Source organism: Tauraco erythrolophus, chromosome 2 (genome assembly GCF_009769465.1).
Source record: "Tauraco erythrolophus isolate bTauEry1 chromosome 2, bTauEry1.pri, whole genome shotgun sequence".
Classification (NCBI taxonomy): domain Eukaryota; kingdom Metazoa; phylum Chordata; class Aves; order Musophagiformes; family Musophagidae; genus Tauraco; species Tauraco erythrolophus.
In genome coordinates, this window is record NC_141466.1 from 9,587,438 (window position 1) to 9,608,839 (window position 21,402).

At 43.1% G+C, this 21,402-nt stretch overlaps 1 protein-coding gene across 1 annotated transcript in view; it reads left to right on the forward strand.

Annotated features, from left to right (window-relative positions):
- Positions 1–305: 305 nt before the first annotated feature.
- The window catches only part of ARHGAP18 (Rho GTPase activating protein 18), a 64,553-nt gene continuing 43,456 nt past the window's right edge, over positions 306–21,402 (forward strand). Inside the window, exon 1 of the mRNA XM_086632086.1 lies at positions 306–379. Within this exon, the coding sequence (XP_086488212.1) occupies positions 306–379 (74 nt within the window). The remainder of the gene's footprint in view (positions 380–21,402) is intronic.

Consider the following 21,402-nt stretch of genomic DNA (forward strand, 5'->3'; position numbering starts at 1 on the left):
AACGTGCGCACAGGCGGGGAGGCCGCCGGTGCCTGAGGCCCCTCCCGGGTGGAGCGGCGGGCACGCGCTCCCGCCGGCCGCTCGGTCCCGCCGCCCGCTCCCGCGGGGCGGCCTCGGCGGGGAGGAGGGGCACGGCCCGGTGGGGCCCGGCCCGGCCGGGCGGAGGCCGCAGGAAGCTGCCGTCACCCGGCCCTGCCCCGCTGCGCCGCTGGCGGGAGGCTGGGCCGCGCGGGGCCGCGGCCGGGCCGCCCCGCTCCGCTCCGCTCCGCCTCGGCGTGCCCAGAAGGGATGCGGCGGCGCGCATCATGAGCTGGCGGTCCGGTTCCCGCGGCGTGGTCCTCACCGCCTACCACCCCAGCGGCGGCGACGCCCCCGCCGGGTGAGTGGGGGGCGCGGGGAGGCCGGGCCGGGCCGGCGGCGGCGGCGGCAGGTGCGCTCGGGGGCGGCGGGGCGGGGGCGGCTGCAGCCGCGGGGCTGCAGCGGGGCGAGCTCGGCGGGAAGCTGTTGCGCGGCGAGAAGGTGTTTCTCCGGCCCCCGGGGGCTGGTAGGGCTTCCCCGTCTCTGCGCTTCGTCCCGCATCCTCCCAAACGGTTTTTCTTTGTTTTTGTTATTTGTGTGTTTTGTTTTGTTTGTTGTGGTTTGGTTGGGTTTTTTTTGGTTTTGTTTTTGGTTTTTTTTTTTTCCCCCACCCCTTTCTGCAACAACCTCCGCCGGGCGCTGTGCCGGCTGTCGTCAAGGTGTTTGTTGTAGCTGACGACGGTCTCGTGGCCGCCCGAGTGCGTTGTCGGTGTTAAACCAAAGCTGCTCCTGGTCGCCGCGTTTTTAGGACTTGGCACGCGGAGGGCTCGTAGGGGGCGGTGGTGGGTGCGGCTCCGCGGCTTCAGGGAGAGCGGGACCCCAGGAGGCTTTGGCATCGGGATGCTTGCGGGATGCGGAGCATAAATTTTCGTATAACCTCTTGGCGTTTTACTGCTTTGGACTTTGCATAATTTATTTTTTTTTAATGTGATAAACGGAAGGAAGGCGCAGGTAAGGACAAGATAAACTTTTTAAACCATTTGTCATTTTGCTTAAGAGGTGAAACTGCTAATGGGAAAAGAAGCCAGCTTCACTCGCATGAAGGCTGAGGACCTCCTGGTGCCTCACAGCCCATGTTGATTACGGGCAGAAGCACTGCTGGCTTTTCCAGAGCAATGACCAGAGAGGCTGTTGTGTGGAAGGGGGAGTTTCGTCTTTATGGCCCTTTCAGTCTTGCCTCTTCCTTGCTGAAACTGCCAACAAAGGCCTCATTGATAAAGATGGGACTTTTATTAATGCTGAGAAGCCAGCTGAAACTAGAGAGTAATTGAAACTGGCACGTTGCTTCCATGCACTACTTCTTCTTCCTATGGAGGAAGAGCGCGTCTGATCAAAGAGGTTATAGTCTGATTAGATGAAAATAAAAGTGTGTCACCCTGGACAAAAGATAAATGATGCATCATGATATGTCACACTGAGAGTCCACGGCAAAGGCAAGAACTGAACTGAGAAATACAGCCTCCCACGTGTTTGAGTCACAAAGCCGTGCCTCTTTTTATTGAAGTACTTCCTTCTCCATAAGTAATGTTATTTATCAACCCCGCTTTATGTCTTGCGGTTGTTTTAGCTACATATATAAGGGCACTGTAGATCTAGTAGATTACTATTGAATGCAAAATAAGTATATTTCTGAAAGAAAATCACAAAATCCACCACCTTCTCTGTTTTGTTTGTGGTGTTTTTGCTTCTCATATCCCTCTGCAAACCTCCCATGCAGGAGGGACAGGATAAGAACCTCTTTCCCTGCTCCTTGGGATGACTTCTGAGTAAGGATCTGTATATCTATAAACTGTCAGGATTGTTTCCCTCCTTTAACAGAGGGCTGCCTGGATACGTGGCTATAAGCCACAGTTACTTTTAGCCCCTAGAGGCTCCAGATGCCTGAGTGCAGTCCTGGAGGCCTCTCTGTCCTAGGAATTTGTCTCCCGTGCTAAGGCAGCATTGTTAGGAGCAGTGATGTCATCAGCTTCCTACTCCTCTGAAGCTGCTTCTGGGGATAGCCTCCTGGGTACACTGAGACACTGCCCTGCAAGTAATGATGATCCCTAACAAATTCTTCTAATGTGGGATTAAGGGGATGCGGGTGAGGGGAAATGAAGCAGTTTCATTTCCTTAATTATAGAAAAGAAATATTAAAGCTGTGCAGAACAGGGAATTCCCATAGTTAGTTTACCCGGGTTCCACCTCTGGCAGTGTTGCAGCTTTCCAGGCCATGCACGTTTGCCGTTTAGCTCATTAAACTAAGATCCTAAAGGACTCCTCTCTAGCTTTCTGCTGTGCCGCTCTAAATTCAGACCTCAGTCCTGTCTCTACCATTTTTATTAACCAGGATCTCAACTCCATGGTCCTGCTCCCTCCTGCCCTGGGTGCCCAGTGTCTTCCCACTTCTGAAGTGAGAGAGGTTGGGAATGTTATTTTCAGGAAGGAGGAAGGGAGGGGAATGACCACTTGTTATTTTTCGGTCTTTTTAAAAAAACAAACAAAACTTTTCTGAAACATTGTAACATTGCCATGAGATTTTTTTCTCCATTTTTCTAACTACTTTCCTTCTTCATCAACATTCCCAAGATGTGCAGAGCTGCGTACTAAGAGTAGAGCAAACAATCAGGCCTGTGAAATTCTGAAATATTTTCTGGAAATGAGTTCTTCCATTATGCTCTGCACATTGTGTAAGTGTACCTGTTCCACCATCCGGATTCTGCATTTCATTACTGGTGCGAAATTGGAACGTATGTCGCCTTTTTAAAAAAACAACAAAATAAGAACAACTTTAAGTATCTAGGTTAACATCTCTCTGATAATTTGTCGTGGTTTAGCCCAGCTGGCAGCTAAGCCACCACGAGGTTGCTCACTCGCTCCTCCTCAGTGAGGTGAGAAGGAAAAACGTGTAACAAAAGGCCTGAGGGTCGAGATAGGAACAGGGAGGCATCACCCACCAACTATGGCTCTGGGCAAAATGGACTCAACTGGGGACAAATCAATTAATTCATTAACAGCTCATTCAAAGAGGATAACAAGAAAAAAAGGCAGATCTCAAAAACACCTTCCCCCCACCCTTCCCTTCTTCCCGGCTCTACCTCTTTTCCCAGCGACACAGGGAATGGGAGGTTGCAGGTCAGTTGCTCACACGTTGTTTTGGACACTCTTTTTAAGAAAGGAGGACTCATTACACCCTTTTCCCCTGCTCCAATGGACTCCCTCCTCACAGGACAGTCCACAGACTTCTCCAATGTGAGTCGTCCCCACAGGATGCAATCTTTACCTATCAGATTGCTCCAGCACGGACTTCTTCCTTGTGGAGTCATGGCTTCTTAGGAAGCTGCCACCCGCTCTGGCATGGGATTCTCCACAGGCTTCAGATGCCTCTCTGCCTCGTCATCAGCCTCCAGTAGCTCATGGAGACCTTTCTCTAGGACTTCCTTCAGGCACAGGCATCTTCTGCTGTGGCGTGGGGTCCTCCACGGGCTGTGGATGGGTCTCTGCTCTACCGTGTCTCTCACGGGCTGCAGGGGGGCTGCTGCCATCTCACTGTGGGCTGCAGGGGAATCTCAGCTCCAGCACACCTCCTCCTGCTCCATCTTCACTGACCTTGATATCTGCATGGCTGCTTCTCTCAGGTCTCATTCCTCTGTCTGCTGCAGCCATGCCATGCCTGACGAACCTCGATAGCGGTGGCCGAGCGTGGGCCAGCCTCACCTCCTCTCTCTTCAGCGTAGGTCCAGCTTCCATCCAGGCTCCTTTGTCCCTGTCTTAAGTATGGCATTTGCAGAGGTGCTGACTGGCTCGGCCACAGCCTAAGGGGATGGGGGGGTCTGACCTGGCCAGAGGCCGGTCTGAGCTGTTTTGGAGCTGGGGAAGATTTCACAGCTACTTACAGGGGCTTTTTCTGCAGCCCCTCCCCTAAACCCAGCACATAATTTGAAAAACTGTATTTTTAATGAGGATCAGAATATTAGGAAGCCAGTGTATATATGGCACTGGGATACAATACCAGCTGTAATGAAGCAGCCCTTTTGGAAAGATTCATAGAGAAACTATGTTGAATTATTTTTTTTCATAGGCATTCAAAATAGTGCCTGTTAGAGATTGCTTTGTCTTTGGAGGGTTGGAAGCATGGCACTGGTACCTCCTGGAAAAAGTGATACGTTGCCTGTGCTCAAAACAAAGTGGCACCCTAGGAAAGGGCTGTGCACTCCAACTATTTGTTTTTTCCTTCAGGTCTACAAGAAGTCTTGCTTCGTAAGAATTAAGAATTTTACTGATCTAATAGATTGTTGAGCTACTTTTTTGTTCTTTTTTGGCCCTTTAAAGGCACAATGAGCATGTGAAGTATTTCCTTTAGGAAAGGCTTACCTTACCATTGGTTCACTAGACTAAAATCTAGAACAGCCTCGGTGTGATTACTTCCAGGTTTGACAATTTAGGAATATTGCCTTGACAGTGGTGATGCAAAGAATAGCATCAGAGTGGTCATCTTTGCTATAGAGAAGTTTATTTTACATTTTACTTTAAAGTAACGTTAAAGGAATATCTTCATAAAGTGTAGATATTGATTGTGGGTGACTTCTGTGGTATACCTAAGTATTTATCTAAGAGCTTCCTTAGAGAAATCACAAAGGCAGGCTACCCAATATCAAATTCAATTTTAATAGCTCTCTTTTCCATATCGCTTCAGTTTTCTGACTTCCCAGTTTTAATCCACTAGATGCACTAATGCTTATTGTCTATCATGCTACTTGCATTTTGGTGTCATCTCCTTTTCTTTATGGTGTCCATGCACAAACTTCTAATCACTGCTTCTTGTTTTTTCCCATGAAACTATTTGTTGTTACATGGACTGTGGAAAGTAAGAGTGTATCAGACAGGTTTCAGTCCAAGACCCTGTTTCAGTGACTTCTTGCAGGCATGTCACCCTCATGCATGTGAAATGTGAAATCTACACCCTTAAGCATAGACTTCCAGTGCCATTTAGGTCCCTTGCTGGGGAATTTTGCCCCATCTGCTGTGGCAGAAACGACTGTGGGTCCTGTGTCATATTTGCCACCCATATGTAGGCGTTTCAAATAGCAACAGTCTTCTCATATGGCTGTGTGGGCTTACCCTCAGGCAATCAAATGCCATCCGGAGAGTCCTCTACAGGACTATTTCTGTCCTGTAAAGTGAGTGAATGTGTGTGTGGGTATGCATATATATATGTATCTATGTATGTATATGCATGTGCGTATATATACGTATGTAAAAATATTCTTTAAATATGATTATAAGGCTAAGACCACGCCTGGACTGGTTAATGGGTGGGGACTAGGATACAGCAAAACTACAAACGCACGCGTGCAGAGCGTGCGCAGAACTAACTGCGTACCAGTGCACGAGGCAAATAAACTTCTGCTACAGAGCGTTTTCAAGAGCCAAGCCTGAGACGCAAACTGACTAACAGGTTTTAAAAGTGGTGGCCACTGGAGGTTGACTTTTGCTTTTCTCTCCATACCTTTGTCCTATCTGGGAGGCTGCCGTTCTGTATTGACTCCCGTGCGGCAGCAGATTGTCCAGTGAGTCACAGCCTCCCTGTACCTGTTTGCAGTGAGTCACTGTGCTTGCTCACCAGCAGCCAGCACGTGCGCTTCCACTGCCGCTTCGTGTGCGCTTCCCTGATTTACATCGGCAGACCAGTTCGAGCTTTGAAGCTTTGCCGGCCAGTGCCTGTTTGACGTCATACGCTGTCGAAGGGTCTGGGAATCCTCGTATTGCTAATGATTTGTTGAGGACTCCAGCGTTTCGCAGAGCCTAGTCCTCAGAGGCCATGCGCCCATGTGCACCCTCCCTTATTTGCCCCATTTAGATCTTGCGTTTGGTTTGCAAAAGGAGAACGATGAGCTGAGTTTCCCTGAGATGAAACTGAAGCCCAGACCAGTTCTGGAAAGAGCGCTGTAACCCTTGGCTACTGTACGAGAGAAGATTGCCGCCGCCTCAGGTCTCCTCTTTCTAGTGACACCTGCAGTCCCCGAGGCTCGCTGTCCTGCTTCCTTACCGAATCCACGTGACTTTGGGAGATGATGGTTGATGCTTGGATCTGTGTGGCAGTGAAACCTGGGGGTCTCAGTTGGGTTTGTTGTAGAGAAGTGCCCTTTTATTGTGGATTACTGTGTAACTCTGTGTAAAACAAAGTATTTATTTTTATGTCTCTTTGTAATGACGGACTATACTAACCTCATAGTGGTAGCATCTGTGTTCACTGTGGGGATAGGTGACAAGTGAGGGCATAAAATACTTGGTGTTTTCTACAGATAGCTATGGTCTAAATCACTCACTACTTGATCTCCCTGAGAAAGAAACCAGATGGTAGATGTCCTTTGAGCCTGGAAAAATGTCAAAAGACTTCTGTGGATTGTCCACAATATATGATTTTTTCAAACATTGACCAAAATACCCATTACAAATCACACATACAAGAGGAGTTTATTCTTTCCTTGCCAGAATAATCTGCCTCATTCATTGTTCAAAGATTTGCTCAGTTTAATCTAAAGGCTTAATAGTTTGCATCTTAAACCAAGAAGAAATCTAGTAGTAAGCATGAATTCATGCCTTTTTTGAAAGGCAAATTCCATCTCCGTTCCTTCAGAGAGAAAAGCTTTCACTCCTTTCCCCCTCTTTTCTCACCAGTGACTCACTCTTGGAATTGAAATCCATTGAAATCCCATATGAAGGACTAAAGCACTGTGAGGGATACCCATAATGCTCAGTGTGCAAGCAACAAACAAGCTGATTACTCACAACTGAATTAAGTTGGTGGAACCTTTTGCAGTTTCATTTGCAATCTGCTAGTGCAGCACAGGTTTCAGGTTTTCCATATCATCACAGCGTTTGTTGTTCCTAACCCCTGTAACCTGTCTTTCATGATGCCAGTATGGATGGCTCAGCACAGTATCTTCCATGTGTTGCTTCGCTTCTGTAAAGCAAAGACCTAGCACACTATGGCTAACTTTACAAAATCATAGCAATCTTTTTATCTGCCAAGTTTATAGGCTCTACAGGAGCACAATCTTTATCTAAATGCATTAGAAGAATCTTTCCTGCCTTGGATTTTCCTGCTATTTTGAACAGTGTTTAGTGTCTGATGCCTACCAACATCTTCAAGTAGAGCTTGAACAACCTGTTTAGAGGGTGGGCTTTCGTGTTCTAAACTCATTCTGATGGCTTGTCTGTGTCATCTTCTCCTGGGAACTATGTATTTCAGGAAGACTCAAAGAATATCTTCTTGTTCTGTTGAAAGTATTATCTCAGGAGAGAGATGCCACACTATTTCCTGAAGCTTTTCTTTGTCTCAGAGTGCCTCCTAAGGCTTGCCCTGAACCAGGAGAAGTTTTGATGTGCAGTGGCAGTGGGTGCAGATCATGGGCATATTAGGCTGAGATAAGCAGAGACTGAGAAGAGTGCAGACATCACTGAAACTGGGGTTTCCTTCCACTTCTCACCTAAACCTTCCTAATGTTTTTCTTGCCCTGACATTGGCATTTCTGAGCTGACTGAAGTAGGTTGAGCTGAATTAACAAAAAAAATCCAACTGAAAGCAGTATTTTTTTGCAAGTGTTGTTTTCAGATAGATTGGTTTCTTGACCTAGCTCAGCAAGTGACTGCATCAACGATGGTGCTGGCACAAGGGAAGCAATGGAAGCCCACAGGAAAGCGATATTTCACAGAACCCTCTGGCAGCAGCCTACATCTCTGCCAGCTTAATGTGATCATTTTGGGTCTGCTATTTGACAAGATAACTCATTTTTATGAGTCCTAGTACTGGCTATTGCCACATCCTGTGGGAGGCTCATCTGATATAATTTAACCCCATTGGTTCAGATTTGCTACAAAGATATTTGATGGCTTAACTTTGTACTGACAGGTTTTCAGTCAGTTCAGGTACAGCTTGTCCTTTAGCAGCCGCTCTAAAGCTAGCGAAAGCTTCATCTCTGGCTCATGTAGTCCTGACTCACACCGTTCAGTGATTCAGTCATGTGCATCACCTTTACCTGCGAAAAGCTCCGATGTCAGAGGAGATCCTTGGGTTCCAGGTGCGTTGCACAGTGGGGAATGCTGGCACTTCTCCTACGGAGCTGCAGGTAGCCCGCCTTCCCCTCGTCGTCTGCGTGTGACATGGTGCAGCCTGCCTCACCAAATGAAACAAAAGCCCCACTTGGATTCCTACACATTGTAATGGGGTAAATTAAAGTGCAGCTTCTAAATTATGGTTGATCGTCAGTTGATAAGCTCTTGAAAGGTTACTGATTCGTGCCTTGTTTAAATACACCTTTCTTTGCTCTGAACTTTGCACCAGGAAGATTGCTTTGGTTTCATAGTGCCCGAGATAGTCCATCGAAACAGTATCAGGAATGAGAAGGATAATCTGAATAGTTCATGTGATTTCCTACAGCAAACACAACCTAACTGTTCATCGCAGCAATATTTTCTGTTTTAAAGGTAAAAGAGTCTAAGACATTAAATATGTAAGGCATTATACAAGTATAACTCATTGAAAATACTACGTACTAATTACGATGTCCAAGTGACCCAAATCCTGCCTGCCTTCCCCTTTCAGAGAAGGTTAATTACACTGTGGTACTTGCTCTTCTTTGAGGTGAAAGCTAAGAAAGAGACTCTATTTGTTAGAACTTCTTATTGTGGATGGTGCATACAAGACCAAACTAAAACATTATCTTTTTTCTCCGATTAAGTAGGAGCGGCTCATGAAAGTTTGTGGAAAATTTTATGAGCTTCATGCTGTGAAAGCTGGTATTTGGCACATTGTACTTCAAATCAGAAAAGAGCTTATGAAGATGTATGGTATTAAAATCTGTGTGATGTGTCACAGTGTTTTGTTTTTTGGGCCTTGCTTGAGCTTTTGAAGTGGTTGTTAAAGAAAGTTTAGTCATCCTGTGTTAGGGAGTGTAGCGAGACATTCGCTTACATGTTTTCACTTTCTGTCCTTTTACTGAATTACTTGATACGGATTTCACTAAACACAGACCTCAGTACAGGTTGTTATAATTTCTGTTAAGAAGTTTCATTTTAAATATATGTGTATATTTAATCTCTGAAATACAGATTAGGTGCAAATTCAGTTCTTGTGGGATACTTCTGAAGAAGTTGCTGAAGGAGCTCCATCCAGTTAGTCAGCAGGTGAGAGTTGGCAGTTAGCTGGGGTGAGAAATGCAGCTGGAGCCAGACCTGTGCATGGGGCCATGCTGGTGAGAAGCGGGGAAGGGGACAGGATGGGATGAAATGGGATGGGGTGGCAGAGCATTGGGCATAAGCAACCTTATATGACAATCTTTTCAAACCTTTCAAATCATGTATTATAATCTAAACTTGGACCTAAAATTCCATGGGAGCTTGGAGCCAGGCTCTTGGCTGTCTGTTAGCAATGGAGTGTTCCTGGGAAGAGATTACCAGACTGCTGAGTGGTAGCTTTCTTGGGGCACATCTCCACTGCAGCGTGCTCAGACCTTAGCCCAGCACCAGCATGACCCCATTGGATAGCTGTGTAGCTGCATTCATGTGGGTTTGAGCGTAGGCTGAGAAACCTTTGCTTCAGCCCAGCTTGGTCTTGGGTTTGTTTCTTTTTTTTCCCCCTTGTGTGGTATGGTGCTGGCACAGGTGCACAACCTCTGGCTCTGGACAAGGTTGGTGCCTTTTGTAGTGTGCTGTTATGTTAGTCTCCTGGAGGTTTCTGAACCCATATTTCTTTCTCAGCCTCCAAGTCTTCTTGCATAGGCAATTTCGTATAAAAAATGTAATTAGATTTTGATCCAAAAGAGCTTCAACTGGATAAAGGATATTTCTCGAAGTAGGTTGTCTTGCACAAATCACTAGTAGGAGTTACTGTTCTTATTGAACAGAAGAATCAAGGTCACATCTGCATATGCTCTTTTGGTTTCTTTTTGTTTTATTTGCAGTCTTACTTATAGGTCAGGCTGTAGATAATCTTAGTGCCTCTACATGCAAACATTTTTTATGTGAGTGTATTGGCAAATACTTTTTTTTTTTTTTTGACAATATATACTGACTTGTATAGCTGTAATTCAGTTTTTGGGTAGCAGTGTTGCTCTAGGCAACAATTTTTTGTATAAAAATGCTTTTATTGGGCTACTATAAATTTCCTTCTACAATTCTGATTTCGTTTAAGACTTGAAGTTCTTCTCTGTCTGGATTTCTTTCCTTCCATTCTATAGCACATACGTTATATATGTTTATATATGAATAGATGATCTGGATTTCTGTGGATTTGATTTCCACTTTTTATGGAGTGATGGTTTCATCCCATCTGAGCACACAGGTCCTTTTGTAGGTATGCATATTAACCTCTTCCTTAAGATTTGTTTTATTTTCCTTTCATTTGGTTTTATTCAACTTGCAAATGAGGATTAGGAGGTAAAAGGTTTTTGCTACAGTATGTAACATCATCAGTTAATATCTCTGAAATAATGGAGGACTCTTACTCAAAACAGTCTAGGACTGCTTAAAAGTTGTTAAAATTGAAAAAGTTTTCTGGTGACCTTCAGATGTCCCACAATATTATGTGATATTTGCAAAAAAACCCAAACCAACCCTGTTCTTAAGAATATTTGGGAAGTTGGAAATCTAGAAATGAAAAGTAACTGGGCAGTTTCTCATTTTACACACCTTTGTTCCAATAATTATAAAGGCTATTCACCTGTCACTTTCGTCTAAAACTTAAGTAAGGTAATCCATTATAGCACCATGCTATTAACATGCAAAACTAATCTCTGTTTCTATTGAAACTTGAAATTATCTTACTTTTGTAGGACTCTGGAATTGCTGAATATGTTTCGTTCTTATCCTTTGTTTTGTTTTTTAGATACAGTCCCCATTTTTGACTGAAAGACATATTTATGCCAATACCTTCTTTATATCTTTACGGAATGATTATGTATCTGGTTTAAGAACTTTTACTCACTCACCTGTAGTTTAAGTTAAAGTAAGATTTTTCTGGAGACCGATGAAATTTATCCGAGTCAAAATATTACTATGAAATTAGATTTTTTGATTTAAGGTAGAAAAATAAAACTGTTCAGGGAAACATACCTTAAAAAATATAAGATGCTTTGGCAAGTAGGAGCAACACTTTTGCAGCTTAGAGTAACTAAAGAGGGAACTGTAGTATTTTGAAGGTTCTGTTTTTATTGTTAACTGTGTCACTTTGGTTCTGTGGCTTGTTCTGAGCTAGTCAGAGATGATCCTTTGTCCCATTTCAAGCTGCTGCTGTCACAAGAAGCTATTGCTAGTACTTTAAACAAGGAAGTTACTTACAGTAACTCCCAAAGGGGCATGTCATCTTCCAGATCAAGAGCAAGACATTCATTTGTTGATGTGTAAGCTGCCTTGTGGCTGGCTTCATTAGTTCTGGAGGTGCAGAGGACATGCTTCCCAGGCCTTTGTCCTGATCCCAGAGTACGTTGTATCCCTCACTGATAGTTGTACACCAGGGTGGTCTGTCAAACAGTAGCCTGGCAATTTTACCTCCAGAAATCCTCCTGAATGGTCTTCGAGCTCTGTGAGTCCCTGTGCCATCCGATCTGCTTCCAACTCGTTGCCATCTGAGAAGAGTGGGAGAATACTGCTGCAGTGAGGGTCATGAGACAATCAGCAGTGCCAGGCTACTGAATGGGCATCCGTATGCATTTAGTTTCCTAAGGAGGAGGCCTGTGACTCTTACACCCAGAAGAGGGTATTGCTCCATTGCTTTGTCTTTTTCCATTACCAAGGATCCCTCATGCTGCAGGTTTTGCTTTCCCAGGAGCACCTGGTTTGCATGGTTGTCTCCAAATTGCTGCTGCTGGGCAAGTGGGAGTTTGTCTGCTCATTATCTGTGTGAGCTCTCTATAATACTGAGGAAATTTTAAGGAGATATGAGCAAGGCGTCTTCCATGTTCCTTCTGCTAGACACACCAAGGTCTGCTTGCCCCTGTTTCTCTGGCTTGATAGTTTGGAAGAAAGGCGAGGTGGCTGGCATATGCAGCTGTAGCAGGCTCATGTGTGGATGACTAATGGACAGATGTGACTCTCTACATTCTGGCTCCCTTAAAGGATGCATTGGCATTGCAGGTGTTAGGTGTTTTCCTATGGACCTCTAGGATTAAATGGCATCAAGGAAAAATTAAATAACAATAGCCATTTCAAGTCTTTTTTACAGTTCTGGCAATCCAAGTGTTCTGCTGTGTCAAGTTGAATGAGCAACACAAGGGCAGAAGCAGTGGCATTGTTGTTTTTTTTTTGTGGAAAGTGGCTTAGCTGCTCCAAGGGTGACTATGTTACTTTGGGTGTCTGCTGGTGACCTCCAGTAGAAGAAAGCCTGGCTGTTGGCTGGAGGTGCAGTGCTGAGATGATGCTGATGCCCTTTCCATGGGTGTAGACCTGTGGCTATTTCTGAATAAAGAATTATTCTGTGCTGTGGCCACAGAGGGTGGTGATTTGCACTGGGCTGGTGGCCTGCTTGAGTTGTGCATCTGGTTGGCTCTGTTAAATACTATCATGCAATGCTCTGACAGTCCTGGTAACTGGAGTTTTCCTATGTTTTCTCCTAGTAAACAGTGATACCTTTCTCTTTCTCCTGAATAGCACTGGCTGTATGGCAAGCTGGCTGCTTTCCTGCTTGTGCTCTTTGAAGGGGTCTGCCTGTAAGGATGGGATGCACAAGGTCTAGCACATGGTTGTTTTGGGGTGTGGATTAAGGCAGCTCTGAGAAGGACGCTCAAAAGGTGGTGTCTGCCTCTTGTGAGTTACTGTAAAGTGCTGGGTGGCCTTGAGGTGTTGTCCTTGGTGGCATCACCCTGGGACATTGAGGTTGCACTGGTGTGAAGACTGTGTGAACTGAGATGAAGGACCTGGAGCTGAAGAGCGTTACTTGAGGCACTCCTGTGAAAGAGGCAGTTTCAGTGTATTACCTCTTTTAAAACAATTAGTATATATACTTGGTAATAAAAAGTTATATTTATTCTGAGAGGTACAAATCATTCAAACTGATTTACTTCCAAATGAGGTGTCATGAAACAGTGAAAAAGGGAAAATGAGATCAGTTGCATAGAGGGCACAGTCAGTGAAAATATCTCTAAATTCCTCATTGCACCTTCCTGACTTTCCAAGAGGAAGGAGATCTGAAAACACCCATCCAGAGTGGCAGAAGCTGTAAAGCATACACTCTGGTTTTGCATTTAGAGAACTGAGAATTCAGAAAATAGTACAATTTACGCATACGGGCATTTGTCTTTCTTTGAAAGTCTCCTTTTCATCTTTATGTTAAAATGTGTTGTAAATTTTCTGCTACAGAGTTTCTACTTCCCTTGCCATTGCTCTGTTGACCTACATTGTAGACTTTAAACCCTTTTGATGCTGACAAGCGTGTATTTCCATTTCTGTGTCAATCTGTTAGCACTTGTATAGTCTTTGTAAATCTAAGGCTTTGTCCAGGTGCCTTATTTTGGTGAGGGAATTATTCTTTATCCTCTGAGATAGAATTGGCTACTTATAAAATCAAATATTTCTTGTATCCAAAGAAACTTTTAAGTTGCAAGTGTGCATTTTCAGTGCAGAAAATATTAAGAAGGCATTTACTTTAATACCTCTGGTAGGAAAGGGCTCAACTGTGTCACCCTGCCCAAGATTGAAGGATGTGTTTGTCAGCCACATCAGGCCCAGAGATGTTCAGTCCCTTTATCACCTCCCCAGCACTGTTGGTATGTGCTGTTTCCCTAATTTTTAGAGTGCCTTAGGAATGCTTCAGAGATGGAAAGCTAGTGGCATCCTACCTGGCATGGTGAGGTGACATGAGTGCTGGAGATGGGACAGAATGGTTGGGCAGCACAGCCTGGGAGCTGGGAGTGCAGGACTTGTGGGGCATCCTGCAGCTTCTGCTCTGGTTTGCCTCACACCTTCCCTTCGCTGTCCAGAAATGTCTCCGCTCTGTGCACCCAGGTCAGGCTCGTTCAGGCTGTCTTCCCTTCCTCCTGCCCCTTCCTCCCAAACTGTAGGCTTAGGTCACTGTCATAATACGATGTTTTCAAATTAATTGAAATTGAGTTTTCATATGTGGCTTAATATTGCATGCAGCAAATGTTGGGTTTTTTTTCCTGTGTACATATAATACTGTGTAAAAACATATGGTATTCATTTATAGAAGATGTGTCTCATAATGGGAAATACAGATATCTAGCATGGGAAGCTTGATCCTGTAACTAAAAATCAGGGATAGTAATACTCAAGAGTGCATAACATTGCTCTTGTTCTTCTGTACACGGTGCATGTACATACGGCAAAAAAAATGGGAATTTGTATTTCTAGAAGCATCTGCATATGGATTGTGCCTTATTTCAGGTTTAATGTGTTATATGCGAAGCGTTGTACTTAATTTTTCTTGATTATTACTGAGGTCTGTAATCATAGCTACTTAGTGTTCTGAGTAAGTGCTATTTTTACCCTGTTTACACAAAGGAATGTGTCTAAAGTTGAAGTCAGGGATTTAACCTCTAGATGAATGGGGAAAGTTAAAAGAGTACGATGTCATTTTTACGTGTGTTTTTTGCTGGCAGTTAACCCTCCACTGAAGTGTTTTGTTTGGGAATGTAGGGTAAGAGTTATGGGTAATATTAGTAATGCAATAATTGTAAAAAGACAGATTGGTGTTGCTTTATATAACTGATTGACTTCCAAAATGAATTGATACCTTTTTAGAACAATATTCATGGAGAATCAGCTGAAAAACAGTAGGTGACACCTATATGTTGATTTAGAAACTGGTATGTCTCATGTTTGTAACATGCTGGTAAAGAAAGGGGTTTTGGTTAGGAAAGGAAAACAAAGGATTTTCTTAAATAATTTCTGTTAAGAATTCTCATCTAAATAATTTATGAATCTAAAAAATGACAGCTTTTTTTTTTTTTTTACTTACTACCAGTATTTAATATTTAAATCCCAGAATTCTTGCAGTCCCTGCCTGCATCCTCTTTTTGAGGAGTGTAATTTAAACTAAAGTTGATAAGAGCTCTTTTGGTCTTACATTTCCATAATTCTGGAAACAATTTTTTTCTCATTTTACAGCAGCACTTTTCTTTTTCAGCTGCAGAGCAAGCAGCAACTGTCAGCCTTCCCTTTCTGACCAGGCTTGAACATTTATTTCCTCTTGCTGCCTTAAAATATGACAACAGTCTTCCGTGACTGTGTGAAGTTTTGAGGAACTCGCTGCCCGTGTACCCACATGGAAAGGAGACTGCTTACTCAAAAAAAGAATCAGATCTAAGAGGAAAGAACAAAAAAAAGTAATGCTGTTAGTGGAAATGAGAAAGAAGGATTAGATGTGTAAAATTGTGATCAATTAATAATAAAATACCTACAAGATTTTTTTTTTTAAGGGATTGTTTTTCATTTTGAACAGTTGTTCCTACTAAATGACTGGTATTTAGTTTGCATGTTTTGTTTACTTTTTCTTATTTCCAGTGTTTGTTTCTTTTCTGTTTTTCCCCGTATTGTTTGATTTATATTATGTTCCCTTTGATTTTCCCCTCTCCTGAAACAAAACCAAGCCTCTTTTAAATCTTTGCTGTTGAAGTTTTGTTTTTGTATTCGAGTGCTGATGCTCAGACCTTGTGGGCAGGTAGCACGACAGTGAACACTAGGGTAGGCATTTAGTGATGGGTGGCATGCTATCAATGGAGACCCAGACCATGAGAACAGATTAATTATTGTGGGTAATCTGCCTTTCCCTCCCCATCACTCCTGTAGAACCTGACATATCAGCAAACGCATCGTTCCTTCTTTGGTGTCATCTCTATAAGGCATTTCTACTTTGTGTGGAAGTTGTTGTTTTTTTTTTTTTCTAAGCTGTGATGGTGAAACAACAGAGCAGCTGGAGCTCTTAAATTATAGACCAGGGATTTATGTTAGGGCTACCACTGGTTTCCAAACTGGCACATGAGTGCATCTATATATTCAAATTGGTAGCTGTAAATCTCTAAATATTTAATTTGTAAGTGAAGGGACGTATTTACGCATACAAGAACCAGTAAAGCTTTGCAGGAAGCTTGGTTGAAATAATACATGTTTTTCTATCTTTTCTGCTGATGTTCAAAAAACAGAGGTGGTAGGGAAGGGGAAGAGGGAAGGAGAGAATCTGTGGTCCCGAGTTGCTTCCTGCTTGCTTGGTTATCTATGACATTGAGAAACAACCAGAAATACAAGGGAACATATTAATGCAATTTTAGAATCATAGAATCATAGAACGGTTAGGGTTGGAAGGGACCTTAAAGATCATCTAGTTCCAACCCCCCTGCCATGGGCAGGGAAACCATTTTGTTTTATTTAGTGGAGTTCCCGCTGGGTCTTAGGACACCAAGCCTTTGGAAGTGCTTGTTAGCATAGGTAACAGAGAGGGCTGCGGAGAGTTCCGTTGTTACACCTCAGGAACAGGGGTTTCCCAGGGATATTTGCTTAGGAGAAGGAATTTGGTGAGAAAGGAGATGTTGCAAAGACTCCTGGCTTTAGCAGTTGCTCTGGAAGATAAAAAGTAAGAATTGTGACTGACTGCCCTTTTCAATCTCATTTCTTTTGATGAGGTGTCAAAGGACTTGTCTGCTGCTGGATCTGTGTGGAGGGGGAGTGAGGGCGGCTGGATCAGGGTAGACCCGCATTGCCCCCACGTCTGCCGCGACACGCTCTGCCTGGCTCCTGCTGGAGGAGCTCCTCAAAGCAGCTGTGCCTCCTGTGCGGAGGCGTATGCAGTGCTGCTGTTTTAACTCCTCTGAGAGCGGGTGAAATCCCAGCAACCACTTTTGAAGCTGGTTGCAAGCACCTCCTTCCTCATGCTGAGCCTGAACTAAACCCAGATGGTCCATCCCTTGCAGTGTCCTTGAGGCCTCTCTCTCCCCTATCCCCTTGCCTTTAAAGATGCTTCTTAAAAGCATCCTCTCTGACATCTTCCTTCTGGACAGGCCTGTATCCCTCCGTACACTTGGGTGCTGGCCCGCCTTGTGTGTGCTGCTCTCCTCAGCCCTTTCTGCTTCCTCCTCTCCTTCTCTTGTCCAGCTTCTGTGAAAGCACCTTTATCTACTTTGTCTTACTGGGTCTTTGTTGGTGGTTTGTTTGGACAATGGGAACAGTTTCCTTACAAAACATCTGTAGACTCCTCTGTGCATTTCCTTGCCTGCTGCTTGGGGATGCTGATACAAATTCATTTACAATTTATTCTGAATGTAAGGATTATATTGTAATAAATTGGTTATGAATGCGTGAAAATTTCCTTCAAGCATAAACAATATTACTGCATTGTGCTGTAGGCCTTATATTTGCAAGTAACAAGGTTATAGGTCTAACTAATGGGTTCTTTAATATGGTAAGAGCTAGTGCTTTTAGAGAGCTAATTACTTTTAGAGGCACAAAATTGACTCCAGTATCATTTTATGGCTGCAACTGTACTTTACTAGATGGTCCTGGTATTTGCCAGGGTAGCCTAAATCGGGCTTCATTGTCATGCTTATTTTTTTTCCACTGTGAAAAGAAAAATAAATTATTTAAATCTTTCCTCTCTGTGCCTCTCAATAATGGAATTACAAATACTGTATCAATTTCACTTCCTGGTTTATTCACTTTGATATTTGTGGAGCCTGAAGTAATCTCACACAGGCTTTATTCTCTTGTTTGGGAGAAGATTAGTTCCAGTGGTTCTCTTAGAAGATTACAGAAAAGGTGTACTTTTAAAATGTGTATGTTGTGTTCAAATATTTTCCCTAAGTGTGTATATATATATTCCCAAGCAGCATTAGAGTTGTTACAGAGAACATATTTTGCATACATTTTTGTAATTGATATGAATTGTAGAGAACAAGAAGAATCAAAACCACGGAGGAAAATATCTGTATCCATATTAAGCCAGGTAATGTAGAAGGCATTTGGAAGGAATAAGAAAAGTAGATCAACTGACCAAGAGTCAGAGTCAAAAATGTGTCGGGAGATTCGAGTGAGGCCATTCCTTTCCTTATTTTCCTAACTGTGGGCAATATGTTTTCTTTAAAACTAGAGCTTTAGACACAATTAGGGTTGTATGTAAGGGAAATACACCGGGTGTCTGTTGAGTTTGGAGACTGACTTCTATTTTCATTCAGTGGGACCTGAGGTTCTGCAGGCACTTCCAGCTCTTCCAAAAGCCTGCACAAGTTGCAAACCTGCTTCTAACATGGTGCCACTTGCTTGATTGTACCTATACAGGTCACCCGGGTTCCCTTGTCCCCTTGTTTTCTCCTCTGGTGGACTTTGCGCTCCCAGGAATAGCTATTTCTGTTTCTAAAGTGTATGCTTTTGAACCAGAAGTTTCTATGTATGGGCAAAAAGAATATGAATGTGTTTTCAAAGCCTTTGAGAGTCTGTGTTCAAGTGGTATGAGAATAAAAAGGGTCAGAATGTCAGGACCTGAGACAATATGGTCTACTTCATTTTGTCAATACAGAAGTAAAACCAAAACTGACTTCTTTCTCAGGTTAGCTAGTTATGATAATTTTATTGCAAGTCTGATAATATATGGTGTTCTATTTAAAGCTCCAAATCTGAGTCCATGAGACTCTCCTTTCACTAAAAGAAATAAGCTGGCTTCTGTATTTTGTGGTTGGAGAATAAAGCTAAAAGCATGCACTGAATTGAACAGCTCAGACACAGGAATCATAGAATCATAGAATGGCATAGGCTGGAATGCAACAGTCCTCCCAAAAACAAGGAAGCACAAATGATGCACCCGTTGTCTGGGGGACAGGCTTCATGGCTGCAGTTGTCAATCCTGAATTCTTTCTCGCTTCGTGTGGAACAAGATCACGTTTCATAGAATCATAGAATGGTTAGGGTTGGAAGGGACCTCAAAGATCATCTAGTTCCAACCCCCCTGCCATGGGCAGGGAAATCCTCCACTACACCAGGTTGCCCAAAGCCTCATCCAACCTGGCCTTGAACACTTCCAGGGATGGGGCACCTACAACTTCTCTGGGTAACTTGTTCCAGTGCCTCACCACACAAAGTCCACACTGTTTTTTATTCTAAAACAAGCTGAGATGGCATATCAAATAACTCTTTTTGCAAATGTTCAAAGGTATATATGTTATAGCTCTAACAACTTTTTTGATAATAAATCATTTCCCATCATCATACACAGATGCCAATGATATATACCATAATTTTAGATAGGGTGTGTATGTCTATCAGTTTGCCATAATTATACTTTGTCTAATCAGAAGTAGAAAATAGGTATAGTCTAAATGGCTATGTGGGAACATGAGGTTCTACTAAAGGAAACGTCATGAAATATTTTAATCTTCTTAGAAGTGCTGCATATAGTTCAGGCAGATTAAGTTTTGGCATCGTATCTGGAATCTCCCATTTCTGGTGCAGTGGATTAGAGTATTAAGTGTAGTAGTTTGTCATTGCCACACTTTCCTTCCTGTTTTCTTCAGTGACAGGTTGGGATTGGGAAAGGGGAAGGTTGTGTTCACTAAGGTAAAAAATCTTATATAAATAATAATGAGGATGTGGCTGGAAGCGGTAAAGTGTATTTGTATACTTTCTAGACTTACAGCGTGGGAGCCCTAACTTTGGCCTGTTTTGCATTTATTGTTCATGGAGAGGTTTAAAATGCCAGTTTGTGGCATTTTCTGGGTTTTTGGTTTGGTGGTTTGTTGTTGGGTGTTTTTTGTTTTTTTTTTTTTGGTTAATCTCCAGCGCAGTTTTGAGCAGGTATTAACAGCAGCTGATGGTATTATAAAAAATCCTGAGAGACTCGATTCTCTTTCCTCAGCCTTTTTTATGCTCATTTAGAAAGTGAGTACTGTTTTATACCCTCTCTGCAATCACTTTGTACTCTGTCTTTGGAAACTAGAGAACAGAACTTTGCCTCAGTTCCTACTTCTCTGGCTTTTCTTTGGGGCTTAACAGGGATTTGGGCAAGTTTGATTGCAATTGACATTCAAAATGTCCCATAAGGTCACAGAGTAGCCAAAATAAAACTCTTTAGGTTAGGAGAGAAGGAGTGCTAAATGTCAGTTCACCAAAAATACTAGAAAATCTGTTGATTCGTTATGGTTATCTTTGCATGTCCTGTATGACACTGTTGAAGAGACTGAGGTGCAGGAGAGTTTGCAGTCAGTCGTGGAAAGAATAAATGATAGAAAAGATGGAAAGGAAAGGATGCAGTTATTGCAAAGAGGGACGACATTTAGGAGCTAGAACAAAAAGCAGAAATACAAGCTCAGACTAAAGTTTCTCTAATGCCTTCTAATAGTTATGAAGCCCTTTAAAAGGGGTGAGAAATATTTTTGCATTGTTCTGGACACCAAAGGTCCAGGCTTGGGTCTTGGTATTGCTCAAGGGTTACCTGCTGCTCATGAAAGCTAGTGATACTGCCTTTTGTTTGACAGGAGGTTTTAGCTATCAATGAAATAGAAAGAATCTTTTTAGTATGTTAAGTCATGATGAAGATGTTTAAATTCAAGAAAACCCAACCTTCAGTTAGGTAGTGTCACTACTCTGTGGCTTTACGTGAAATCCAGTTACTTTGGGACAACCTGCTTTGATGGGCACAGCAGTTACAATTTGATCTTTTTTTTTTAACAGAAGACTTGGAAAGATGCTCAAAGCTGCACTGCAAAATACGGGGTACTGTGCCAAGAGGTGGTGTGACAGAAAGAAATTTCTTGAACGTTAGGTTGAAACCATTAGAATAAGTGATTTAGTAATAAAAATTATTGATTTAACATATCCTTGGCATCAAGGGCTTGCATTATCTTCATGTCTTATCTTTGGGATTCAGCTTTGCCTAGAAACTGTGAGGGATCGAGATGCCCTTCTGGTGGGTGCTGTGGCTATAGGAAGGTCTGGCGATCACTTGCCAGGCCAGTGTCCCAGCCAAGAATAGGGAGCTCAAGCCAGGCAACTGCTGTACCCATTAGGGCTTTCTTGGTTAATTCCCTTAAGAAGTCTTTGGACCTTGTGGTGCTACTTGGCTTCTTGAAAGGAGGGGAGGGGTGGGGGGAGCTTTGGGATTAGAAACTTTACTTATTCCCACACTTTGGGTAGCTCAGCCTTCAGGATGAGAAACGGGACAGGGGACCACATTGTTTCTTTCTCCTTATCTTTTCAGTTGTTTAGATTTGAAAGGGCTTGGGAAGTCCCGTATTTATATTTTGGAGCACAGCATCTCATAGATGTAATTGCTTAGTAAGTAGTTTTTAAAATGGGCCACAGTGCCCATAGGCATTTTGTGGTTGTTTAAATCTAGTTAGCCTTTGTTCA